Source organism: Protopterus annectens, chromosome 5.part0 (assembly GCF_019279795.1).
Source record: "Protopterus annectens isolate FY-2018-M chromosome 5.part0, PAN1.0, whole genome shotgun sequence".
In the NCBI taxonomy this organism is placed as follows: Eukaryota; Metazoa; Chordata; order Ceratodontiformes; family Protopteridae; genus Protopterus; species Protopterus annectens.
Window position 1 is genome coordinate 233,796,870 of NC_056735.1, and position 24,713 is coordinate 233,821,582.

Here is a 24,713-nt window from a genome sequence, read left to right on the forward strand (position 1 = left end):
GTGTGCATAAATGGAAAAGCTTTATTTGTGCACTATTACAGTTTTATATGCCATGTCATATAGCTGTTTAGACATGAACATCCATATAAACTGAGTAATGCAACTGTGAAACATTTATACTAATACAGTAGTCTGGAAAAGTTATCAAATGTTGCTGCCCATGCTGAGGCCTTCAAGTAGTGCAATAATAAAGACAGACTGGGCCACAGGATAGCAAACAATCAACAGTAAGTATTGCAGGTGTATAGTTCAGCAGCCTCTATCTACACTCTGTAGACAATTCCTACGGGGTAAAGACACATGTTGACAAAATGGGATGTAACTGTTAAATAACAAGGCACAACTGACACCATCACAAGCACACTGACAAACAGAACAGTCTGTATGGCAGGTGGCAGTAGGCCTGCATTTAACCAAGGAGGATTGTATGGTAATGTACATCCATATAACTTAAGGCAGCTCACCCCTGATGGTCTTCAGGACTTTGGGCTTTCAGGATTTTGTAGCACTCCCATATACATATATGTATATATAGATATATGTATACATAGATATACATATATGTATATATAGATATATGTATATATAGCTATATATGTATGCACAGCCTATGTGAACAGATATGCCTAGTTATGTTGGTATATATGTAGATATCAGTAACTATATGTGCATACATATATATTCTGATATACCTACTACTGTCAAAATATATGTAGATATCCTTATGTATATGTGCATATGTATCTCTATCTGTATATGTGTAGACACATATTGCTTTGTATATGTGTGTGTGTGTGTGTATATATATATATATATATATATATATATATATATATATATATATATATATATGTGTGTAGACACATATTGCTTTGTATATGTGTATGTGTGTATATACATATATATATATATATATATATATATATATAGGTGTTTATTTGTATATCTATGTACATATACATATCCATCTATGTATGTCAATATGTATGTCTGTATAGATATATGGATAAGTATATGCACATATATCATCACCATATGTCCTGAACATGGAGTGTAGCCCTACCTCAGCCCCTGTAGACCCAACAGGTATGTATAGCAGGTATACTTGTAGAGTATTGCTACTGTAATAGGGATTGTCTTCACAGACATGGTGTGTGTGGGAGTTCACATCTGCTTTTAACATGTGCGCCATTGGCTACTGACAGACATCCAAAGGACATCATAGTACAGTACCACTGCTAGCACGTAATGCTCCTGTGGACTACAGCAGAGATAATTGCCAATATATGTGGACAGTCTGACACACTCTAGACAGTTCAGAGGTATACACATAACCCCTTAGTTCAAGACATGTGGACCGATCCTGACAATATGGATGTTAACAGTCATGTAGACAGGTATAACACGTAATACTGGTATACATTTTCCCCCATAGGTTATGCATCCACACATTCATGTCTGTCCTGCCAATTAATAACCACTGGTAAGGGGGTGCCATGGCCACATGCCACCCACTAGATATTGACATACATCTGTACAGTATCCCACTGCTCTGTCTGACATACATGATTGTTATGGTGGCCCAGCAGCAGTACATCTGGAAAGTAACTGGATATTACATCTCACTGGGTAAGTACACTAAGATGCTAGACATGTAACAAAGCACTGTGCAGACTACAGGCAGACCAGCTCAACACTGGCCTACATTTCCTATGGGGGAATGCACATGTACCTGCACATAGATAGCAGGCTCTACAGGCATGCCACAGCACAAATTAACATACACCTTTGTGTAAGTGCATCACAACAACCAATGTGAACACAGGCACAGCTACATATGGCGTGCTAGCATATTATTACAGTATATGGACTATCTGTTCAACACCAACCTCATATGTGCCACCCACACACTAACCCTACATATACTGGGCTGCTACACAATGTGGTCCACTGCCTGTCTGTGGTATGGGACATGTGTGTGTATGGCCCTACAAACATGTAAGCTAAAAGGGTATTATACAGTGAAGCAGCATGTAACATCAGATAGAACAGGACCAAGAACAATGACATCTACCACAGTCTCTACACAGGCCAAGGTACATATTAACAATACACACACTGCCGACAATCACCATAAGTACACAGGCCTCAGTACTGTACACACAGCCACAGAATGTCCAGGTTATGTCATCAAATATAACCCCTACTATACATTACATGTATAGCGGTCTGATATCTCACTGGCTTGTTATCAGATATGATGTCAGTAATTATGGTGTACAGTACATATGCACCCCTTACTGCATGACATATGTACAAAGGTTGTCAGGGTTGTGGCTGGAGGCACATACACAGGGTCAATATTGACATGTTGCTGTGATAACATCATACATTTGTTGTTGTAACAGGGTTTGTTGCACCATATGTCCTATGAGGGATATGAAGTCAGTAACTCTCATGGCTCTCACCATCTACAGACTGCAATCCTCACACTATCTTCTGCAGTTCACTGATAGGTGCTCTGTGGGTAACACCTGAAATAAAAGGCACCACACACTGGCCAATCCACAGATGGCCCTACAGATGGGTGTTCTCTCATAAACATAGCACTGACATGGCAGGTATGTAAACATGTAGGACAGCCAAAGCCACACACACCTTGTTAAACCAACATTACTCCAAATGCAGTATAGCAGCACTTACAGTCTGTAGCCAGGTCAGGCACACCCCCCCCCTGTGTGTTGGCCTGTTTCCACAGTGTATGTTGTTAGAGGTAAACCCCAATCCATCTGAGATGCTGTTTGCCAAACAACAGATCAAGTTCCTGCTCACAGTGAATGAAAGACCCAACGCCAACATGATGTTCCTAGATACTGGTGTGTGTTTCCATGCAATTGTTTATGGGAATGTTGCCACAGCTGTTCCACATGCAATCAGCTAGAGGAGGGCTGCAATTTGTGCAGAGACCGTCTGCTGATCCTGAGCATCACTTAAAATAAACATGCTGCTGCCTAAGCAAAACAGGTGTAAGTCTCTACATCCACCATAGAGGGAGTAAGAGAGGCAGACAGAGGCATGGAAAAGCCAGGGAGGGGTGGGAGAGTAAAACTTATGCATGTTTGTGTCAGACATCTACCAGCACAGGGCATCAAACCCCTGATGACTATGTAGTGCTATCACATGTCCATTCAGTTATTGGATGCACCACATAGGTTACATGTTAGGGAGCCCTCAGGAAGTATATGTGCTGGTGAGTGACATCTGCAACAGGGATATAGTAGCTATGTCGTAGGTGTAGTACAAGTGCCTGCCCACATGAACAGGTGTCAGCGTCAACACAGCCACACTCTCACAGGGATGCACACACATTGCCACACTTGGCAGGGTCAGGAATACAACTCATCACTAGTGGGATTGCCACAACACAGTACTGTGCAGGCATCACATGCACCACAGGGGTCATACGGAGGTTATATGCGCAAAGGGTATGTGGAGGTGTTTGACATCAGACAGCATGCTTCAGTATGCCAATGGGGGTTGTAGTGAGTGTGACTGTGGTCATACGCATCATACATCACTCACATAGACACGGGTGCCTATACTGACATGCATGTGTGCACTGCTTCACGGGTGTGTTGTGGTTGATGGTGCCAGATGGCTATACAAGGCTAGGTGATGGGTATACCTTTGCATCAGGCCACATGACAATGGTCTGCATTGTGACTCAGGGGTGCAGTGTCTGGAGATGCCCATACAGGTGGGTATTGTATACACCATCCAGTCACCTGGGTGACTATTGCATGTGGCCAGCGCTGTGCATTGCTTGCCAAGTATGTGTTCCTCCATCCTACAATTCAAATGCCCTACTTTGGCAATCCTGCTGATGTCATTCACTGTGAAATACACCTTTGGGAAAGGAGTAACCCAGTAATCTCTGTAGTGCGTCCTATAACAGTGTAATGCTGTAGTGTGATATAGTACTTTGGTAGGGGTTCTATTCCCTGGTATCAGTGGCATCTGTCCATACAGGGCTTGTGTTTCAGGCATGTTATGTCCTTTGTGGGTCACATTTGATGGCACCACAGGTGTTGCAGGTGTCCAGTGGGGAACATGGGGGAGGTACGCTGTCAGCATGTACATGCCTATTGGACTGATGGACAGGGTGCCATGACCTCTGTAGCCTGCTGCAATCACACCATGGTTACTATCAGTGGGCAATATGCAGGGTACTACCAACATAGCGGCTGTTGCCTAGGCAAGTGTGTGTGTGTGTGTGTGTGTGTGTGTGTGTGTGTGTGTGTGTGTGTGTGTGTGTGTATGAGACATGGGTTGAGAGTGTACCCTGGGTAATACAAGGGTTGCTAACATTGTTCAGCTGGCATTAATGTCACATTTAGGGGTATGGATTTGCACCCCAGCCTCTTGGCTATTTCACATCTATCATCCCTGTACAATGGACATTGTGATATTTACTTGGCACACCATATAAGAAGTTTGCAAAACCCACTCCACATTGAGTCCACTTGTTACACACTCACAACCACCGCCACATAGGATATGAATGACAAACACGCACACACACACACACACACACACACACACACACACACACACACACACACACACACACACACACACACACACACCTGTCATGTCTGGGATTAAAACTCCTACCTAGCTAGTATATCACACTATAGCACTACGCCATTATAGGACACGCTACGGAGATTACTGGAGTGCCCCTTCCCCAAAGGTGTATTTCACAGTGAATGACATCAGCAGGATTGCCAAAGTAGGGCATTTGAATTGTAGTGAGTGTGACTAGCATAAAATGCATTGCTCCCTACATAAACATAGAAACACACACAAAACAGCCACAACTGCCATGTGTGAGGATAGCACCCCTACCAGAGGTCTATATCACACTACAGCATGATGCTGTTATACGACGCACCATGGAGATTACTGGAGTGCCCCTTCCCTGGACTCTAACCCATTCATTTAGAGGTTGACACACCACATGCGGGCATACACAGGGTCATATTTCACAGCTACATGTATACAGCTGCAAGATGACTACTTCCTTGTACAGTCATGTTGCACAGCTAGCATGTGCATCACATAGTCTGCAGTGCTGATAGATACTGGTGGCTAGTATCTACAGTGAGTAACATCTGAACCTCATGTGGTTGTGGCCCTTTGGCTGTGTGCTGGGTGGGACAGGCCTGGATGGCTCCTTGTCACAGTCAACATCTTCCACACATCTATGTACATCTACCTTTGGCTTACTATAGTGTGTTGTCCTTAGATATATGTCTGTATTCCTATCCACTGTGTGTGCAAAGCATGTGTGGTGCATACTGAGGAGTGTCTGCACTAACATCTGTGACTGCCAGATATGTCTGGTCCACTGGTGTTTGCAGACATGGCCTTCATGTGTTTAAGTGTGTGAGCATGCCCAGTATGAAATTTCAGTATATTGTTGACTGACATTGCCTTTATTTCTCTAAGTGTGGGAGCATGCCCAGTATGCCCGTCTGGATTGAATGTGTGGATCTACGTAGGATGTGGGGTATACCTGACTATTTTACACATTTGCAATGACTGTACTGGTATGTGAGGTACTCCATTTCATTCTGTAATCTTACCTATCATGCTGACTAGAGGCATACCAGTGTACTACAGATCTTAGCTTTGATTTATCTACATATTAGTTTCCTGACTTCCTACCCTTCAGAACTAACTTCCCACTGCCTGTCCTGCTGTAGTCTGTCTGTGTTGGCCTGGGTGGGGGGTTACCTATAGGCATCATTCACAGGCCATAGCACAGCCTTTGTTTGGGTTTGTCTACACCTGCCCTGCTGGCTGTGACTGTTGTTGGGTATATGAACCCCCAACTGGCATGCGTGAGTCACTTACCTTGTGGGTATCCCAGTATTGAGGGTGGTGCTGCATGGCTGTCTATGTCGGATGCACATAGTACACTCCCTACACATGGTTGAGCATAGGTAGTGTAATGTTTGGCATGCCTTTTACTGTATGTGAGAGTCAGAGAGAGGCGTTATTCCCTGGGTCCCTCCTGTGTCAGTGTATGTGCTATGCATTGCCTCTTTGCCAAGGCCAGGGCATACTGGGCACACCTCCATCTGCCTACTGGGGCAGGCCCAGTTTGTTCCTCCTTCGAGTCACTCTGTGCCTGTGCAGGCTTTGGCAATGGTGGAGGGCTGTGTGTCTCTGCCCCGTGCTGTTCCTGCTGCAGCTGTTTCTGCAGGATCATATTGTGTAACATGACACATACGAGGAAAATTTGGGTACATATAGCTGGTATGTACTGCAAGGCTCCACCAGATGTGTCCAGGCACTGGAACCATGACTTGAGCATCCCAAACACATGCTCTACTATAATTCTGGTCTGTGCGGGTGCCTCATTATGGAGTTCTTGTTCGGGTGTGTGTGCATTTCTGATGGGTGTCATCACCCATGACTCCAGTGCATGTCCAGCATTCCCCCACTAGGTGACTGTGAGGGATGTCCCCACTGGCAAATCTCTGGTACAGCCACATCAGATGCCAGATGTGGGAGTCATGATAGCATCCAAGGCAGCCAGCACACACATTCATTATTATGCCTTAGGCATTGCACAAAACCTGGCAGTTGATGGACGGGAAGTCCTTGTGGTTGATGTAGACCCTACCCTGCTTACTGGCTGGTGCTTTGATGCATATGCATGTGCAGTCTATAGCACCCACTACCTCAGGGTATTCTGCTATTTGGTGGAACAGTTGCATATTGCTGGCCAATGCCTCATGGGTGCTGGGGAAATATATGTGCTCATCGACATGTGCTGACATGGCATCAAGGAACTGGTGGAGTACCCTGGATGCTGATGCCTGTGAGATCCCCATCATTTCCCAGTTGGCCTTTGGAAGGTATCTATAGCTAGTACTCTTAGGCTTACACATACCTTGGCATCCACTGGGATGGGTTACCCTCTGTTAGTTCTGTGTGTGAGGAGTGGCCAGCACAGCTAAACAATTTGCTGTGGGAGGTCCCTGTCCACCTTATAGCACTCCACTATCTCCAGCTCATGTAGTCCCTGGTAGGTTACCCTGGGTCTGTACACTCTTCTTCATCTCCTCACTGTAGGTTGGTCGACAGCATTCACATCCTCACCACCCTCGGCCTCTTCCACAAGTTGTTGTATGATAGCTATTGTAGGCCCTATCATTGTGCTGTTGTGCTAAATGTTCCCCACTTGTTTACACCTGTGGTGTAGAGTATGGGAAAAATCAGAGGGAAAGGTGTTTGCATAGTTTATAGTAGTGTTCTGGGCTGGGCTGGTCTGCTGCCTGTGTAATTGGCTGATTCTGATACATTTCACCTGCCAGCTATGCTAGTTTTCCTTGATTACCTTCCTACTGCTGTTTTCCCTTCCCATTGCCTTCCTGTTTAAGCCCAGGGGTGCGCTGTGCAAACAGAGTGCTCAAATGTGCACAGTGCAGCTATTTCCTGGTTTAACTTTTTTTTTTCTTCCTTTAAAACCCAGTGTGCGGCGTGCACACCCACTTAGTCAATGTAAAGAGTGCTAGGCAGATTCAGACACATCCCCTAGCTTAGCTGTGCTAAGCTAGGGGCAAACCCGAGCCACAGGGCTCCAGTCCACTTGCACCAAGCTATTCCTACTCTTACACTGTTGGGACCTGACTAGCATGCTGGGGAAAACTGGGTTTCCCTATCATTCCCCTCATTTGCATAGGATTGCCTGCTAATGCATAGTTACATATGTCACACTGAGCCTCCCCACTTAGCAACCACTACTCACTGGCCATGTTGTCTTCTGCCTGCCATTGACGTGCATGGCAGAATAGTAATTTTAGTTAGAATGCTTATATTAGGTTTATTTTGTTATTTTCCCCCAATCCCGTTTGCATGCCACTGCTCTACGCTTAAACAGCCGAGATCGGCTAAAAAAAAAAAATAAAAGTTGATTTTTTTTTTATGTTGTTTGCAATGCCAATGGCCTTATACATGGCCATTGGCATGCTTCCTGACTGATATGCAGCCTTTATTTGGAGCTGTCACGGCTCCATTTTGGATTTTTCAGAAATGCACTTGGTCACTAACCGAGTACATTTCTACAGCTTGCACTAGTCCTGCAATGCCGGTTGCAAGCTTCCTGGATAGCAAATTCACCTCATTTGCATGGATTTCTCCTGCAAATGGGGTGATTTGCATACAGGGGCTTAGTCCATGCAGGACTAGTGCAGAAGTGCTCGTGCGCGCCCCTGCAGGCTGTTCCTGGATCGCATGGCAGACATATTGCCTGCTACAGCTCCTGCACTGATCCTGCACACCGTGCAAGGCATACAAAATCCGGGGGATTGTCACTTCAATTAATTCTTTATAATTGCCGTTTGATCCCTTACATGTAATATTGTCTCCCTTAAGAATTCTTTATCATTCCTACTTGACCCATTAAATGTAATATTGCTCTTCATCCTATAAACATAGCTACTGCATGTGCTACTATATTGCTGAGATCTTACCAGCTGGAGTATGAGTTCTTATACAAGATTAGATACTAGTATCCATTGTATAAATACTCATGATAGTAATCCCCCAGGCAAATATCTCTTTCCATGTACTCCTAGCATGGAGAACTATTGGCAAATTGCCCTCAGAACTAATGTTCTGCAATACAATTTTTATTACCCACTCTCTGTGTTGCTTATTGGTTAATCATACATTGCTGGTATTGCTTCTGTTAAGTGTGTTAGTTACAGATAAATTAATGGCATTAAATACTATAGAGTGGACTCAGTATAATAAATTAATATTATGGACTGCTGACTTGAAACAAAAACCTAATGCTGTTTCTACCAACATGCTGTTATCTACCATAGTTTACTAACTGTGCTTTCACTTTTAAGGAGAAAATTGGAAGTGCTGTATTTCTAGAAGTATTACTGCTTCTCTAAATTATTTAATTATTTGTTTGTTTGTTTACACTTTGTTGACTGGATAAGTGTCATTGGATTAGTACCACTAATCCTATGGTCTGTTGCAATACTAAAATTACCCACGTGGTGTGAACATTCAAACTAAGTGATGGTCACTGTTGATGTGACACTCATAGGTTCATAGGCAGGTACTAGGCTATCAGCCCAAGGGCCTAAGTAAGCCTAGCCAACAAGGTTCCCTGGCTTACGCCAACCAAGAAAGTTAATTTTCTGTGCCCCTATCGAGCAGAGCCACAGACGTGATCCCCGGGGTGTATTTCCTATTTCCAATCCACTCATCAAGATTTTTCTTGAAGAGTGCTAATGAGGAACTTTGCTTGACATAGATGGGTAGCTTGTTCCAGAGTATAGGAAGTCTCTAGGACAGGAATCTATCCCTCCAGCATGTCATGTTTATTCTGGTGACAAGGTTTAGGTTCCTAGAGTGTGTAGCTCGGAGGGATTGGAATTTCTTTAGGTGTTGCATGTCCAACAGCTCTGGGTTTAACATAGCTTTACATGTTAGGCAGAGATCTCCTCAGTGTAGGTGATATGCTACAGAGTAAAGCTGGAGTTTTTTGAAACAGTCAGTGTAGGGCATCTGTTTGAGACCAGTAATCCTCTTTGTGAGGTACTTCTGTGGCCTTTCCAGCTGCTGCAGATGTCTTGTGAGGTACATACGAAAAGGGGCATTGTACTCTAGAATGGGTCTAATGAGTGACGAGTAGAGGGGAACAATGACCTCTTTTTTCCTGGATGAGAACCCTTTTATGATGAGGTGTGCCACATAGAAGGATTTCCTGACTACTGTGGCAATGTGATTATCAAAGGAGAGACTACTGTCCACTTGGGTCCCAAGGTCTGTTATCACACATTCGGCATTAAGTAGACTGCCATTTATGTGGTAGTTCATGGGTACAGGGTTTTTACCAAAGGGGATGACAATGCACTTTTTGGCATTAACCTTGAGGCCATGCCTCTGACACCAGGCATCTGTCTCAGTGAGGCCCTTCTGTAGTATGTCCACATCATTTGGGGACTCGACTATGGCTCCTAGTTTACAGTCATCTGTGAACTTTGTTAGCCAGAGGCCATCTGTGTTAGCCTGTACTTCAGAGAAGTAGATACCGAACAGGAGAGGTCCCAGGACTGAACCATGTGGTACTCCGCTTGTCACTGGTTTGAAGTCAGATTTGGAGTCTGCAACTTTTACAGTGTGGGTTCTGTCAGTGAGTCAGTTGGCAACCCATTTTGTGACGTAGGGATTTATACCTAGTTTAGTGAGTTTAGCTATAATTCCAGAATGGGGGATGGTGTTGAAAGCCTTGGAAAGGTCAAGATAGGCTGTGTGAACCACCTTACCCTCATCTAAGGCTTTGGTGACTGCCTCAATGAAGTCGATCAGGTTCAGAAGGCATGATATTCCTTTCACAAACTCGAACTGGGTGGGGTCCAGAGTTTGGAGGTTAGCAATGTCTTTGTTTATGAGTTCAGTGATGATGTATTCCATGGTCTTGAGACCAGGCTCGTCAGGCTAATAGGCCGATAGTTTCCAGGATCAGTGGTGGCTCCCCCTTTATGGAGTGGGATAACTGTTGCTGTGAGCCATTCAGTGGGCACAAAGCCTGATGTGAGACTATGATTGAACATGGTGCTCAGGTGGGGGGCCATTTTGTTCTGAAGTTTGTGTAAAACGCAGCCTGCGATGTTGTCTGGTCGCATGGATGCTGTGTTTTTGGTTTTTAGAGAGTGCAGCTTTTACCTGCATAGATGTGATTACAGGGACTCTGCATTTTTCCTGTATAGATATGCGCCCTTTAGGGGGTGACAGGGGGTTAAAGTTCGCATTGAACCTATCTGCCAGAATGTTGGCAATATCAGTTGGTTCTGTAACTTCCATTCCATTGTGCTGTAACTCAGAGCAGAGCTAGGTGTTGCCATTGAGATTCTTGACATAGCTAGAATCAGTGGTGATTTTGTTTTTGTAGTTAGCTTTGGAGGATCTTATAAGGGATCTCACCTTCTTACTGAAGCTGACCAGTTACTTCAACTCCATGTACAAAATGGGGAAAATGGGGTTGTTGCTGATGTTGTCCTTATACTATACTGATATGATATGTATTTTTAATGCTTATAGTGTTACATGTTTGTAGATTGTCCCAGGACGTGTGTGTAACTGGGCTCTATCCACTGGGATCAACTCAATCAACAAATATCAAATAAATAAAAATTGCTTGTTGCTCAGCAAGAGAATGTGACCGATAGCTTCAGCCGTACCTCCAAAACTCTTTGTTTGTTCCTCTAGTGTTGTCTGCAACATTATACCTGTTTTATGTCTTTATTATGAAACTGCTTACTGAAGAATACAATACTACTGTACCACTTAAATTTGTATATTTATATCTAGCTCTATCTATGTATCTCTCTCTCTCTCTCTACATATATATATATATATATATATATATATATATATATATATATATGTATATTCATGTATATATGCATACTGTGCTACTGGCCCACTATTTATGCCTGCTTATTAAATTATGCTCATCATGCTCCTTTGCAAAACAGAATAATCTATATCCATGCTCTATTGTTTTATCTGCAATGACTCCATTACCATCAGACTTTTCAAAACATATTTTTTATACCATGAATAAGCTTTTACAAAATGCCTTCTTCACTAGACTATGTATACACTTGTACAATGCTGTTTTCTTATGTATTATGTATAATTCTTTATCAAATATATATTACTTGGAGCTCTCCTTCCCAGGCATCCACTGAAAAGGGACCCTGTGCCCTGTCGGACTTTCACAGTCGACAAATGTAATAAATAAGTAAATAAAAATGTTGCTCTTTTTTAAATAGCTGGAGTTAATACTCCCTTCTTCTAGAAAATAATGTTTAATTTGTGCCTGCTTCTCAGCTGTATTCCACAGATGCTAATCATATTTATCAATTCCTAACTGGTATCCACACTATAATCTTCCAGTTATCTTACTGACCCAGACTGCCACCGCTAACAAATGCAATAATCAGACTACTTGGCATGCAGTAATACACAAAACCACCCTGGAGTTAGATCAAAACTGGGAACTATGCCCTGTTTGACTGTATAGTGTTTGACCTTCAAGTTAGTCTCATTAGCAAATATACTCAAAAAAGAAAGTCATCAACAAGCAAATATGTACATGGGAGACAATGGATTGTCCATGGTAAGTGAAAGCTGGGGCAGTTGCAAAGCCAGTAGTTAGCCTAAAGGTACCATCCAAAACTTACCAGCTTGTTATTGCTGTTTCATACAACAAACTGGGCAAAGAGAACAAAACTTATCTGAGGCACTCTATGTTGCCTGAGCTAGCTCATTTAGTTGGACTATATTCAAACATTATTCTAAAAAAGATGTGTTTTTATTTCAAGGACCTCCCACTGTAAACCAGCACTATGATTGTAGCACTCTTCATATAACTGACTCCCACCTTTATTGGTAGGAATGACTAGGTCAAAGTATGTAGGGCTATAGGGTGAGGTGACATGCCAAATGGTTTGTTGAGATGCCAGGAGCTGAGTAAATAAAAAAATAAGTAAATTTAAGTAAATAAAATAAAGTGAATCCGATGAGTCATAACATATAGACTTCACGTGTAACAAAAAACATTAAAAAATATGTAAGAGTAGTCACAAGGATAAAATGAAGTAATATTAGTCTATTAGCCAAGAAATGGAGAAAGAAAAAATAAGATTTAAATAAAAAGGTACTTGATCAGTGTAGTACATTTTGCTCCCTGTGACGTACAGCAATGAAAACAATGACAACTAATGCACATTATGAAACCATAATATATTGTACAATAGCATCTTACCTTCACTTATAGATTTCTGGTCTTGAATTATACTGATTGTAATTGGCATGGTCATCTGGTTATTGGAGCCCACAATGACTGGTGCAACTTGGTTACTGCCTGACTGTCCTTGAAGCCCAGCATGGAGAGATACTGAGCCAGTGGAGGGAAGTACATCAGATTCCATGCTGTCTTGAAGTGAGAGAAAGATATCTATTTTAGTCTGTGAAGGGAACTATAGAGGAGCAAAAGGGGTTTACATATTTGTTGCAGTTTTTATTTTATCTGCATGCAGAGCTATACAGTCCTCTTTAATTCACTCAGCTTCTCAGTGACAGCCAGTTATTGATAAACTACCTGCACATAAGTAAAATTCCAGAGGACAGAATATGAAACCCCCTCAATATGTTCACAGAGGACTTTTGCTGCAGATTTCTGAAAAAATAGCATTAGAGATTTACAGTCATAGATACCATTTAAGACTTACTTGTGACTTAATTCAGGACTACATATCTTTAATATTCCCTCTGGTGATGTTTGTAACACATAAAATAAAATCTTCTAGCTTCTAACCATTTCACTGTCTTAAATTAAGAAGGTGAAGGCCTTCTCATCTTTGAAATGGCCTCTAGGATTTTTTGAGTTGCACACTAATATCCAGAATTTTGCTCCCTCTCCACAAGAGTAGTCCCTCCCCCAAACATCAGACAGTGCATGCTTCTGGAATGCATACTTTCTTCTATTAGAAATGATTAACCATCATCATCATCATCATCTTCATCGTCATAAAAACCATTGAAAATTCAAGGATATGAAGTCTTACAACCGTTATATCTTGCCAGCTCCCACTGTAGACTGTTCCTTCCTTCTCTAAGAGAATTATGACAGTCATTACCGGAGTGAATTTATAAACACCCATCCAATTATTCAGTTCCTGCTTGAAGGAGGATATTGTATCACTCTGCTTTATCTGTATGGGGAATCTATTTTAGATGTGGGGGAGATGCTGAATAACAAATCTGTCTCCATCTTGTTTTGTTGACTTGCTGAAACAGGTTTAGTTCCTTTATTCTAATATTTGTGAGAATGGATTGCGAATGTTATATAGATCCTGGAATACTGTGCCCCTGGTTGCTTGGAAGGCAATGCATAGGTCTCCTGAGAGCTTATAAGACACAGGAAAGCAAACAGTGCTTCTAGTCTTTTTGGTAGCTTAAGGCTTTTAATCCTCTTCGTTAGGAGCATCTGTGGTCTTTCCATCTTCTTGATATGAGTTGTGAGGTACATTCCAAAGGGAGAAATGCATTCTATTATTGTTCTGATCAGTGCTGAATCTAAGGACAGAATAAACATTTTAGATCTGAATGATATACTCCCCTGACAATTATGTCAAGTAGAAGAATTTCCTGACAATTGTTGCTACATGGTAGTCAAAAGAGATGGGAAGTATGAACCCAGATTCCCAAGGGTTCTAATTGCTTTTTCATTTTGATGTTGGGTGTTGTCAATGCTATATGCTGGGATGATGATTTGTTTGCCAAATGTGACAATGTCACATTTTCTAGCAATTAATTTGACAGTTTTTAATACATCAGGCATTTGTAAGTGTAAGTTCTTGCTGGAGGGCGTCTGTGTCAGAGGGGGATTTGACAATGACTCTCAGTTTGCAATCATCAGTAAACTAGGTGAGCTAAAGATCTTGAATTTTAGTCTTTAGTTCAAAAAAGTAATTACTGAACAAAAATAGTTCCAGCACTGAGCCTTGCGGCATACCACTGATCACCTTTGTGTTCTTTGATGTTACCCCTGCCACCAACACTGTGTGGGTTCTATATTTTAGCTTGTTTGCTATCCATTTGGCCACACAGAAATCTATTTGTAACACATTCAGCTTATTAATTATGCTAACATGGGGAATGGTTTCAAATGCCTGAGCAGGTCAAGGTAGGCTGTGTACAGTGTTACTGCTATCAAAAGCTCATGCTACCTTCTCAAAAAAGCTAACCAGCTTAATTAGACAAGAGTCTACCTTTTACAAAGCCACATTGCTGTGGATCTAGCATAATGACATTTTTAAAGTCAATGTCAATCAATAATGAACTCCATGGCCTTGCAAATGAGACTCACCAGGTTGACGGACCTACAGTTCTTGGGCCAATAGTAGGGTTAGGTTTATGGAGTGACATCACCATTGCTGTAAATCATACCTATGTGTCCATGCATGTAACCAGGCTCAGGTTAAATAGCATACATAGAGGTTCTGCCATAAAATGTTGTTTCTATGTTTCCTAGCATAACTAAAGAAGGATTTGCAATTGCCCATGGCTTCAGATGCTAACCTGAGTTCATGGGCTGCCTTAATAAATCTAATAGTTTCTAAAATTCTTAGTTAAATTCCTAACATTTTCCTTTGCTTGGGAGTCTTTAGATCTGTTGAATATTCAAATTACCTTTTTCCTTTTATTGTAGATTTTATTTATGTCAATGGACCACCAGGATGGTTTACTTTTAAAGTTCCTATCATATTTTGATCTGGACAGGATTGTCATTTCTATAAGCTTAATTTGTCTGCTCAGGCAATGTATGGGCGATGTTATAAGTGAATTTTGAGACTCGTCATAGAATTTGAGGAGATTTCTATTGAATTCTGTGAATTCTGATATATTAGTATCGGGGGTGGGGGTTAGACAGTTTGAAGGAACAAGTTACTAGTATATGGTCTGACTTAATAGGAAAGGGAGCAATTAGAGGAGGTGGGCACAATGATGTTACATTTGTAAGTGCCAGGTCAAGAATATTTTGTCCTCCAGTTGGGCTAGTAGGAATCTGGTCCAACGAAGTTTTATTTCTTAGGTCTAAAAACTTCTTAGCATATCCTACATTGGTGGTGTTAAGTTTTCTAGTAAAGTTATGGGTAGTTAAAGTCTCTGATGATAATTAAGAGCCTGACATGGACTTCCAGGGTCATGAAAGGGATCCTGTAATAGGTGATAGACTGATATTTGATTTTGTTTAGTGTGATACTGAGTTTGATAAATTTAATTTATGGGTCTCTGGAAATCTGTGTAGAGGTGATATAGTCTCTGACAGATATGGATATAATGTCTGAAGGAGTGGTAGGCACGAAATACAGGTATGAAGGGAGTGCTTCAGGGCATTTAAATCAGGCTTCAGTTTGTTTGTGTCTTTCGGCTTTTCCTGGTTAGGGGTCGCCACAGTGGAACTCCGGTCCGCTAATGATTGGCAGTAGATTTTTACATGCTGGCTTGCCAGGCCTAACGCACAACCTTCAACAAAGGAATGCCCATTCACGCATGTCGCCACACAGAAGACGCTCTAACTGAGAATCGAACGGGCAATGTCTAACTGTGAGGTGACAACGCTACCGCAGCACCACCACCGCAGTGCTTAAATCAGGCTTCAGTGATCACACATATATGGATACCTTCCAAATGCAGGTGTGTCTCAAGGTTGGGCAGCTTGTTGTTTAGGCTTCTTGCATTGAGGAGAGCCACTTTGATTTGATCCTGTGAAAATAGAATAGGACTGGCTTTACAAATGAGAGTTTTGCTACACTGGAGTATTTACTAACTGAACTTCATCTGAAAGAGGTTCTATGGAGGTAGCAGAGGCCTTAGCCAGTATGAAGAAGCCTTTGAATAAGAGGTGCAGAATGTCCTTTGCAAAGCAAGTAGGACTGTCAAGCTTCTCTCTCTCTCTGCTGACACATACTGGATTCCCCTAGAATAACTCCAGGTTTTTAGTGAATTGTTGAAGCCACTCATCTTCTCTTTGTACTTGGACATCATTTGTGGAGAAGGTAAAATTCTGCTTATTATCGGGGTCTTGCTTACTTTTTTCACATAGTTAGAGAGCTCATACATGTCTTTCTGCATCTCCCTCAGGGTTTTTCCTCCCTATGTCATTCACCCTCACATACACAAGTACCATGTTGTGGTTAAATTTGTCTGGTGCAAAGGTCTTAAAGGCTGTTGAGATGTCTGAGATCCTGGCATCTGGAAGGCAACTCACTGTCACGGAGTCTTTGTCCAGCTTAGTGAATAGTGAATCTACATCTCTCACTATGGAGTTTTTAATCACTAAAGCATTTTTCTTTTGTGTAATAGTCAGGTGAATGGGCTTGCAACTCTTTCTTTGACAGTGACTTTATGTTAAAGATAACTACATATAACAATGATAATAAAAATAATAAAAATAATAAATCTTAAATTATATGCTCATTTCACATCATGGAGCCACAGGCATCCATGTGTTAGTGTTCCCTGGTTCATAGGTCATAAGATCCACAAGCCCAGTAAAAAAAGGGTTGTGTGTGGCTGATGCAGAAAGAAAGGCTACTGTGAAAGGAGTCCCTCCTAAAGTACATTGTACTGCAAGGTGGAGAACATTCCAATAACCGGTGCAATTAAACTGATGATGTTGATTCTTTTTAGAACGTCTTTACACTTGGTCAGTGTTATTTTTTTCTGTTACCACTGTACATTTTTATTAGCAATTTTTTTTAGATTGTACAAATGTGTGTCCATATGTTTCTAAAGTACTGTATATGTACACATGTAGTACAGTGCACATAACATCAACTGCCGGTGACTTGGTCATAGCCTTAATAAACAGTGTTACATACTTTTTATCTACATTGATACTGTACATCCTGCGACACATGGTTTTCACCAGTGGCAGCCCCTTCATGTCTGCATTTGTCATGACCATACATACTGTATGCCACATTCTCAATAAGTGGCCGGGGGTACAATCTGCAATACTTTACCTCAAAAACAAAAGAAACTTGTCTACTTCTCATACATCCTGAGTTCCTAGCTCAATCACACAGGTACATGTCATCAAGGAACTTGGACTGTACCATTGTGGTCTTGTTTAGGGCATTGTATTATTCACTTAAGGCTTCTAGTGGATTGCTGTACTACTTGTTATTGTCTGTTGTCTTGTAACAGTAGTGAGAGTGCCGTATCCTACCACAGAACCCATGCTTACAACCTTAAACCAGTGGCGGCTCATGCTATTGGGCTGTAGGAGTGCAGCCCCCCAGCTGAGGAAAACCAAAGAAAACCAAAATAAAAAAATCAGAACTCAAGCATGCGTGAGTGGAAACTCAAATCTGGACTGCTGTTTAACCAGTCCAGTTTCAGAAGAAGGCAGCAGTCTTACAGATGCCCCAGAAGTCTATGTGGTTAAAATTGGGACTACTGGCTGTTTTTATGGAGGGAACAGCTGCTTCTGCTTGAGAAGGAATACGTTTGCAAATCAGGTACCTGTTTTAGGTGTGTGTATAAATGCCCCAGTTAACTATAACTGGTGGCTAGAGAGTAACTCAGGTTCAAACCCTCAACCTTGGGTGCAGGTAGCAAGAACCTGAATTCCCTACCCAGCACCACTTGTGAAAAGCATTCAGATTTTTGCCTCATATTGTTGTTCTGTTCTGTTCCTCATAAAATCTGTGGTTTTAGAGTTTTCTGGATTTTCAGACATTTGAATTTCAGACTTCATATTCTTCAGAAAGTACATGGTAATACGAAACATTTTATTCTAGCAATGTTCTAAGTTTATAAGATCAATATTTGAAATTTGTTCCTATTTTGGGGGCTGTATTCCCCCATTACTGGCTTTGTGCAGGGTTTTTTGTGCTAAGTGGTTGAGAACTATGGTGAGAACTGAATTCATTAAATGATAGCCATTTAAGTTTCAGTCTTCCTGTCTTTCAAGAAACAGCTGATTTGGCATAGTGATATGTTGCTCTGACTGTTGTACACAGGGTCCTGGGTTAAAGACTGAGCAGTGAAATGCATGGTGGTAGCACATCATTTTATTCTAGCAACTTTCCAAGGTTATACAAGCAATGTTTAAAATGTGTCCCTGTTTTTTGGGCTTTTGTCCCCCCCCCCAATACATTTTGGCTTTTTCCAGATTTCTTGTGCTCATGTACTGCAAATTTGAGAGATACAGTTGAGTGTCTTGTGGATTTTACAAGGGACTAAGAGCTTCAAGGAAAATAAGTTTAGTGCTGCTTATGCGGAGTCTGCTTGTATTGCTAATAGCACAACAGGTGGTATACTTTCTTTTGATGCAGAAGGCTGTAGGTTCTACTCCCACAGTGATGAATTGCTGATACTGTACTGTGTTGTACTTTTAAAGGGGGTGGATGCTGCAGTCCTGAGAATGTCCTCTTTGGCGGAGATACCTAGTAACTATCAACCTATCAGTTTGCCATCCATTCCCTATTGCAATATTACTAGCATATCATTTTTTTAAATGTAACATGGGCAATTTATTCCTCAAGGGCAACAGGTAATTTATTTGTAGATAAAACAATGAAATATAAAGTTGTTTGGTATCAGCAACCTCTTCATTAGTTATAGATCTCTTTAATATGGAATTATTTAGATGACTTTTACTTCTGCAGAGATTGTGCATATTTCCTGATACTAGTGGATTGTAGAAGTTTGAGTAGACTTTTATGATGGAAATGTTCTGAATTGGGCAGTTTTGTCATTATTGGTGAATGCATTTTGTTTCATTGTTTACTGGAAAAATGCTCATAGGTTTATAGGTTCATAGGTTGGTACTAGGCTATCGGTCCTAGGGCCTATACAAGCCTAGCCATAACAATTCCCTGGATATTTCTTCCCACAATATTTACTTCCCTGGATCCCTGTCAAACAGGGTGACTGCCGTGATCCTCGGGGTGAATTTCCTATCTGCCATCCAATCGTCAAGGTTCCTTTTGAAGAGGGCCAAGGAGGCACTCAGCTTGACATGTATGGGCAGTCTATTCCAGAGTATGGGGAGTCTCTGGGTCAGGAACCTATCTCTCCAGCATGTTTTGTTCATTGTGATGACAAAGTTTAGATCCCTGGAATGTGTGGCTCTGAGGGATTGGGATTTCTTTAAGTGGAGCATGTCCAACACCACAGGGTTTGACATGGCCTTGTATGTTAAGCAGAGATTGCCTCCGAGTAGACAATATGCCACAGATTACAGCTGGAGTTTTTTTTTTAGATGGTCAGCATAGGGCATCTGCTTTAGGCCTGTGATTCTTTGAGTGAGGTATTTCTGAGGCCTTTCCAGCTGTTGCAGATGTCTTGTGAAGTACATACCAAATTGGGTGTTGTACTCAATAATGGGTCCAATGAGGGATGAGTACAGTAGGACAATGACCTCCTTTTTTCTGGATGAAAATCCCTTAGTGATGAGGTGTGCCACATAGAAGGATTTCCTAACTGTTATGGTAATGTGGTTATCGACGGTGAGACCACTGTCCACCTGTGTCCCTAAGTATCTCATCACACTTTCAGTGTTTATTGTACTGCCACCTATGTAGTAATTCATGGGTACATGTTTTTTCCCAAAAGGGATAACTATACATTTCTTGGCATTAAGCTTGGGCCCATGGCTCTGGCACCAAGCATCTGTTTCTGTAAGGCCCTTTTGTAGAATATCCACATAATTTGGGGATTTAATAATGGCTCCCAGTTTGCAGTCATCTGCAAACTTTGTTAGCCAGAGTCCCTTAGTGCTGACCTGTACTTCAGAGAAGTAGATGCCAAACAAGAGCATTCCCAAGACTGAACCCTGAGGTACTCCACTTGTCACTTGTCTGTAGCTGGATTTGGAGTCGGCTCCTTTTACAGTCTGGGTTCTGTCAGTAAACCAGTTGGCAACCCATCAAGTGATGTAGGGATTTATGCCCAGCTTAGTAAGTTTATCAATGATTCCAGAGTAGGGGGTGCTGTTGAAGGCCTTGGCGAGGTTCAGATTGGCTGTGTGGACCACCTTATCCTCATCCACAGCTCTGGAGAATGATTCGAAGAAGTCAGTCAGGTTCAGAAGACAAGATCGGCCCTTCATGAACCCAAACTGGGTGGGGTCCAGTGTTTGAAGGTTGCCAATGTCTTTGTTTTTAAATTCCATGATAATGCGGTCCATGCCCTTGCAGATCAGGCTAGTTAGACTGATGGAACAGTAGTTCCCAGGATCCAAGGTGGATCCTCCTTTGTGGAGTGGGATAACTGTAGCTGTGCGTCACTCAGTGGGTACAAAGAGGTGAGGCTATGATAAAACATGACACTTAGTTGAGGTGCCAATTCATTTTGTAGTTCATGTAGTACACAGCCTGGTAGGTCATCTGGTCCTATGGATGCTGTAGTCTTAGCTTTGGAGAGTGCGGTTTCTACCTGTGTGGCTGTGATTATCGGAATTTGGAAATAATTTGGTATTGAGATGGGCCCTTTAGGGGTAAGAGGGCGTGAAGTTGGCACTAAATCAATCTGCCAGGATATTGGCAATATCCTTGGGATCAGTATATTTAATGCCATTCTGTTGTAGCTCAGAGTAAATCTGAGCATTGCCATTTAGATTCTTAATGTAACTATAGGATGTCTTGTGGTTGTCATTGGAATCTTTGTCAATTTTATTTTTGTAACTAGCTTTGGAGGATTTTATTAAAAACAATAAATTTAAAATGTCCTCTAACAACTGTACTGTATTATACAAGGAATATAATTTAATACAATCAGGAAGGTGTATCAAAGAACACATGTATGTTTTGTGTGCAAGGGCCCTATGATTTGAAAACAGCCCAATGTTAATCTTTATTTGCCACTGGCCAGATGTATTTTCTTTGAATGTGCTTTGTTTAGTAGATGTCTGTTAGTGTTTGTACTGAAAAATGTAAAATAAAACTTTTAAATGAAAGCCAAATCATCATGGAAGTAAAGCAGTATGCACATTACAGTGTTTATGGTAAATGGGGTGAAATAGCCAAGTAATGGGACATTGGAATGTCTGCAGGGGGGAGGCCCCATTCGACCATGATTTTGTGAGGTGGGAAGGGTGGCAAACTCAAAGACAGCCCCATCTGAACTATACCTCTCAACTGTCCAGATTTTCATAGAATGAATAGATTTTTGCTTCGTATTTTTGGTTTGTTCCTAATAAAATTTGTGTTGTTTCTGGCAAAACATTTAGGAATGAAGTCACTAAATAATGGCAGACATTGAATTTCAGACTTCATACCCTTCAGAAAATGCATGCTAAAGCAAGACCTGTTATTCTATCAACTGTCTAAGTTTATACAACAGCAATTTTTAGTACTGTTTGTATGTCCCCCCCCAATATATTTGGCCTTGTCCAGATTTCCTGCATCAAAAGGTTGAGAGGTATGTGCAAATAAATCGCTTTATAGAATTAGGTATATCCAAACCTCTCAACTGTCTCCACCTTTGGCTTAAAATGTTTCTCTCCCCCTAATAATCCCTCTGTAAAATGGCAATTTTGGAAGAAAATGTGGAGGGTTTACAATTAAGAAATAATTGCAATGATCAGAATTATAGATTACTTTTATTTCAGAAATGCATGTAGATTTTCTTATTTTGACAGCTGCTCAACTTAACAGTACTAATATTAAAAAGTGTCCCTTCTTTGACAGGTTGCCAGCTGTATTGTGTGGCTATCTTATATTTTTGCATCACATTTTTGGTCTGTTTTTCATAAAATAGTGGTTTTCTGGCAAATTAGTGCAAATCATTAAAGATTGAACTTAGAAAATAATGACAGACATTTGAGTTTCAGATTTCATACCCTTCAGAAAATTCATACTAATGCAAGACCTCCATTATCTTTCCAAGTTTATAAGAGCAATATTTAAAAATTGTCCTTATTTTTGGGCCTTTGTCCCACTTCTATTTATGGCTTTGTCCAGATTTCTTGCTCTGAGATTGAGAGGTATGACAAATGTTTCCGGGCCATCACAGTCAGCCAGATACATTTCAGCTTGTGACATGCTTGTTGCAACCCATTCCCCCATGTAGTGACTCTGGATGTGTCTAAGAAAGACAAGGAGCAGTTATGCAGTGTAAGTATGCAGAGTATCCCCCCATCCAAGGTAGACAGAAGTACTATAGTGGCTTTTCATCTGTCCTTGATTATGCAGAATGTCCTGGTTTTCTGTCATATTTTTATACTGTTGATTTATGCTTATTATTATTCAGAAAATGCATGTTGTTGCACTGCCTGTTGCTCTTTGTTTAAGTAGAAATGCTTTAATGACCATCAGGTATGATTGTCTGAGATTGTAAGATGCTAGTAAGCTTTAATAAGCATACTATTAAAGAATTACCAACATTGAAAGCCTTTTTGTTGTTGCCATGCAGAGAATATTTACATAACTAGATAATGTATAACCCTTGGGTATTGAAATGCATATGACAGCATTTGTAATAAAGGACAGGATTACAGTATTTTCAGAAGCTTACTCCATTTATTGGAGACTTGCAGTCATCTTTGCAGGCTTTACCATTAAACTAAGCGGAATGCCAATCTATCATGTGTGGTCTATAACCTGTGCAGTAATCCTTTAAGCAATTTATCTTGAGCTTGTTTCTTGTTTGCTGTTCATTTTTCACTTTGATAAATGTTTTCCCCATGAAATAAGTAGATAGTTGTTGTCAGGCAGCAGGTCTTTTTTGGATAAGAAACATTTTTACAATTGGGGGTATCACAGAGATTGCTCCTTTCAACATGTTACTTGGCACTTTTATAAAGCTGAATATAAATTATAATTAGAACTGCAGTGCAAGGAGAAGTGGTTTGAGTTAAGTGCTGCTTGTTTTTTTATACTTGATTTTGACTGGCATTCCAGTTATGTATTTAAAGAGTAATTAATTTTTTATGCCTCACAACCTTTTTGTTTCCATCTAGATATTAAGAAAGCTGTCATGTAGCCAATGCACCAAACATTTTTTTTTTCTTCTACACTTCACTTTGTCTTGATTGGACTCTCATGGTGATGGTTTAGCACCCAAGGCAATGTATTTAAAGTTCTAGTTTTTGTGGTTTTGAGTATAGCTCCGCCCCTTTCTAGTTGGACACACACCTTCCCATTGGCCCCACCCATTCAACTGTCTCCTGTAGCCTCCCTTTGATTTGAAGTCACCAGCCACCACTGACTTAAACAATGTTTATTATATCACTGGCTGGCCTTTTTCTCCTTCAGGTAATTAGTTATACTCTTACTGCTACTCTCTCAGCCAAATTTAGCTTGTTTCACTCCTCTCTGCACACTTTTCTGCACTCAAGTTTTTTGCTGTGAAACTGTAATTGAGGAAAACTCACCCATAGATTCATAGTGTTTTGTAGTACTTTACTCCTTCTAAACAACTCTACTGTAACCACAGTCTGAAGTAACATACCTCCTGCGCTAATGTTCTTATTACATAAAATTGTTTCACTTACAGCATAACAGATAAAGACCCCTCCTGCTGGTGTTGGAGCTGTTTCCCACTGCAGTCTCTTTCCACACCCAATTCTGCAGCCACCCCTCATGACATTTCTAGGACCTGCTCTCCACCAAGACCTCCAGTTATTTCTTTCCTCTCTTAAAGGCAGACACATTAATATAGACATACCCTGGGCACAAGAATGCACATACAATTCCTAAACCATCAGTCTGCAATTAAGCACTTTAACTTTCTTTCCTCTGTTATATTTATTACCTAACCACAGTGATCACAACTTACCTCATCCACTCCACTCAGCTAGCTACTCCTACCCCTCCTAGCTTCATACCCCAGTGTTCTCACTCCTCTTTCTCTGATATATCTCTCTACAAAGGTACATACCATGCTTCTCTTTAATATTACTGGATCCTTACTTTTCCTGTTTTATCAACTTACAGCTCGCCATATATCACTCTATATTGTATGTATTTCTTCCACTATATGCTCCACCTTTAACCATTCAAATCACCCCACTTCACCACTAATCACTTCTAGTACATACAAAGACCCATCCAATCTTTACTTCAAATTCAAATTACTAAACCTTCACATCT

The 24,713-nt window shown here is 41.1% G+C and overlaps 1 protein-coding gene across 2 annotated transcripts in view; it reads right to left on the reverse strand.

Annotated features, from left to right (window-relative positions):
* LOC122802555 (NACHT, LRR and PYD domains-containing protein 3-like) overlaps positions 1-24,713 on the reverse strand; it is an 826,460-nt gene that overhangs the window by 794,398 nt on the left and 7,349 nt on the right. Inside the window, exon 2 of one of the 2 annotated variants that reach the window (XM_044072217.1) lies at positions 12,869-13,035. In XM_044072217.1, coding sequence (XP_043928152.1) covers positions 12,869-13,034 — 166 coding nt within the window. In that variant the 5' untranslated portion in view covers position 13,035. Of the gene's footprint in view, positions 1-12,868; positions 13,040-24,713 lie in introns of both variants that reach the window. The other variant, XM_044072216.1, reaches the window with a different exon arrangement.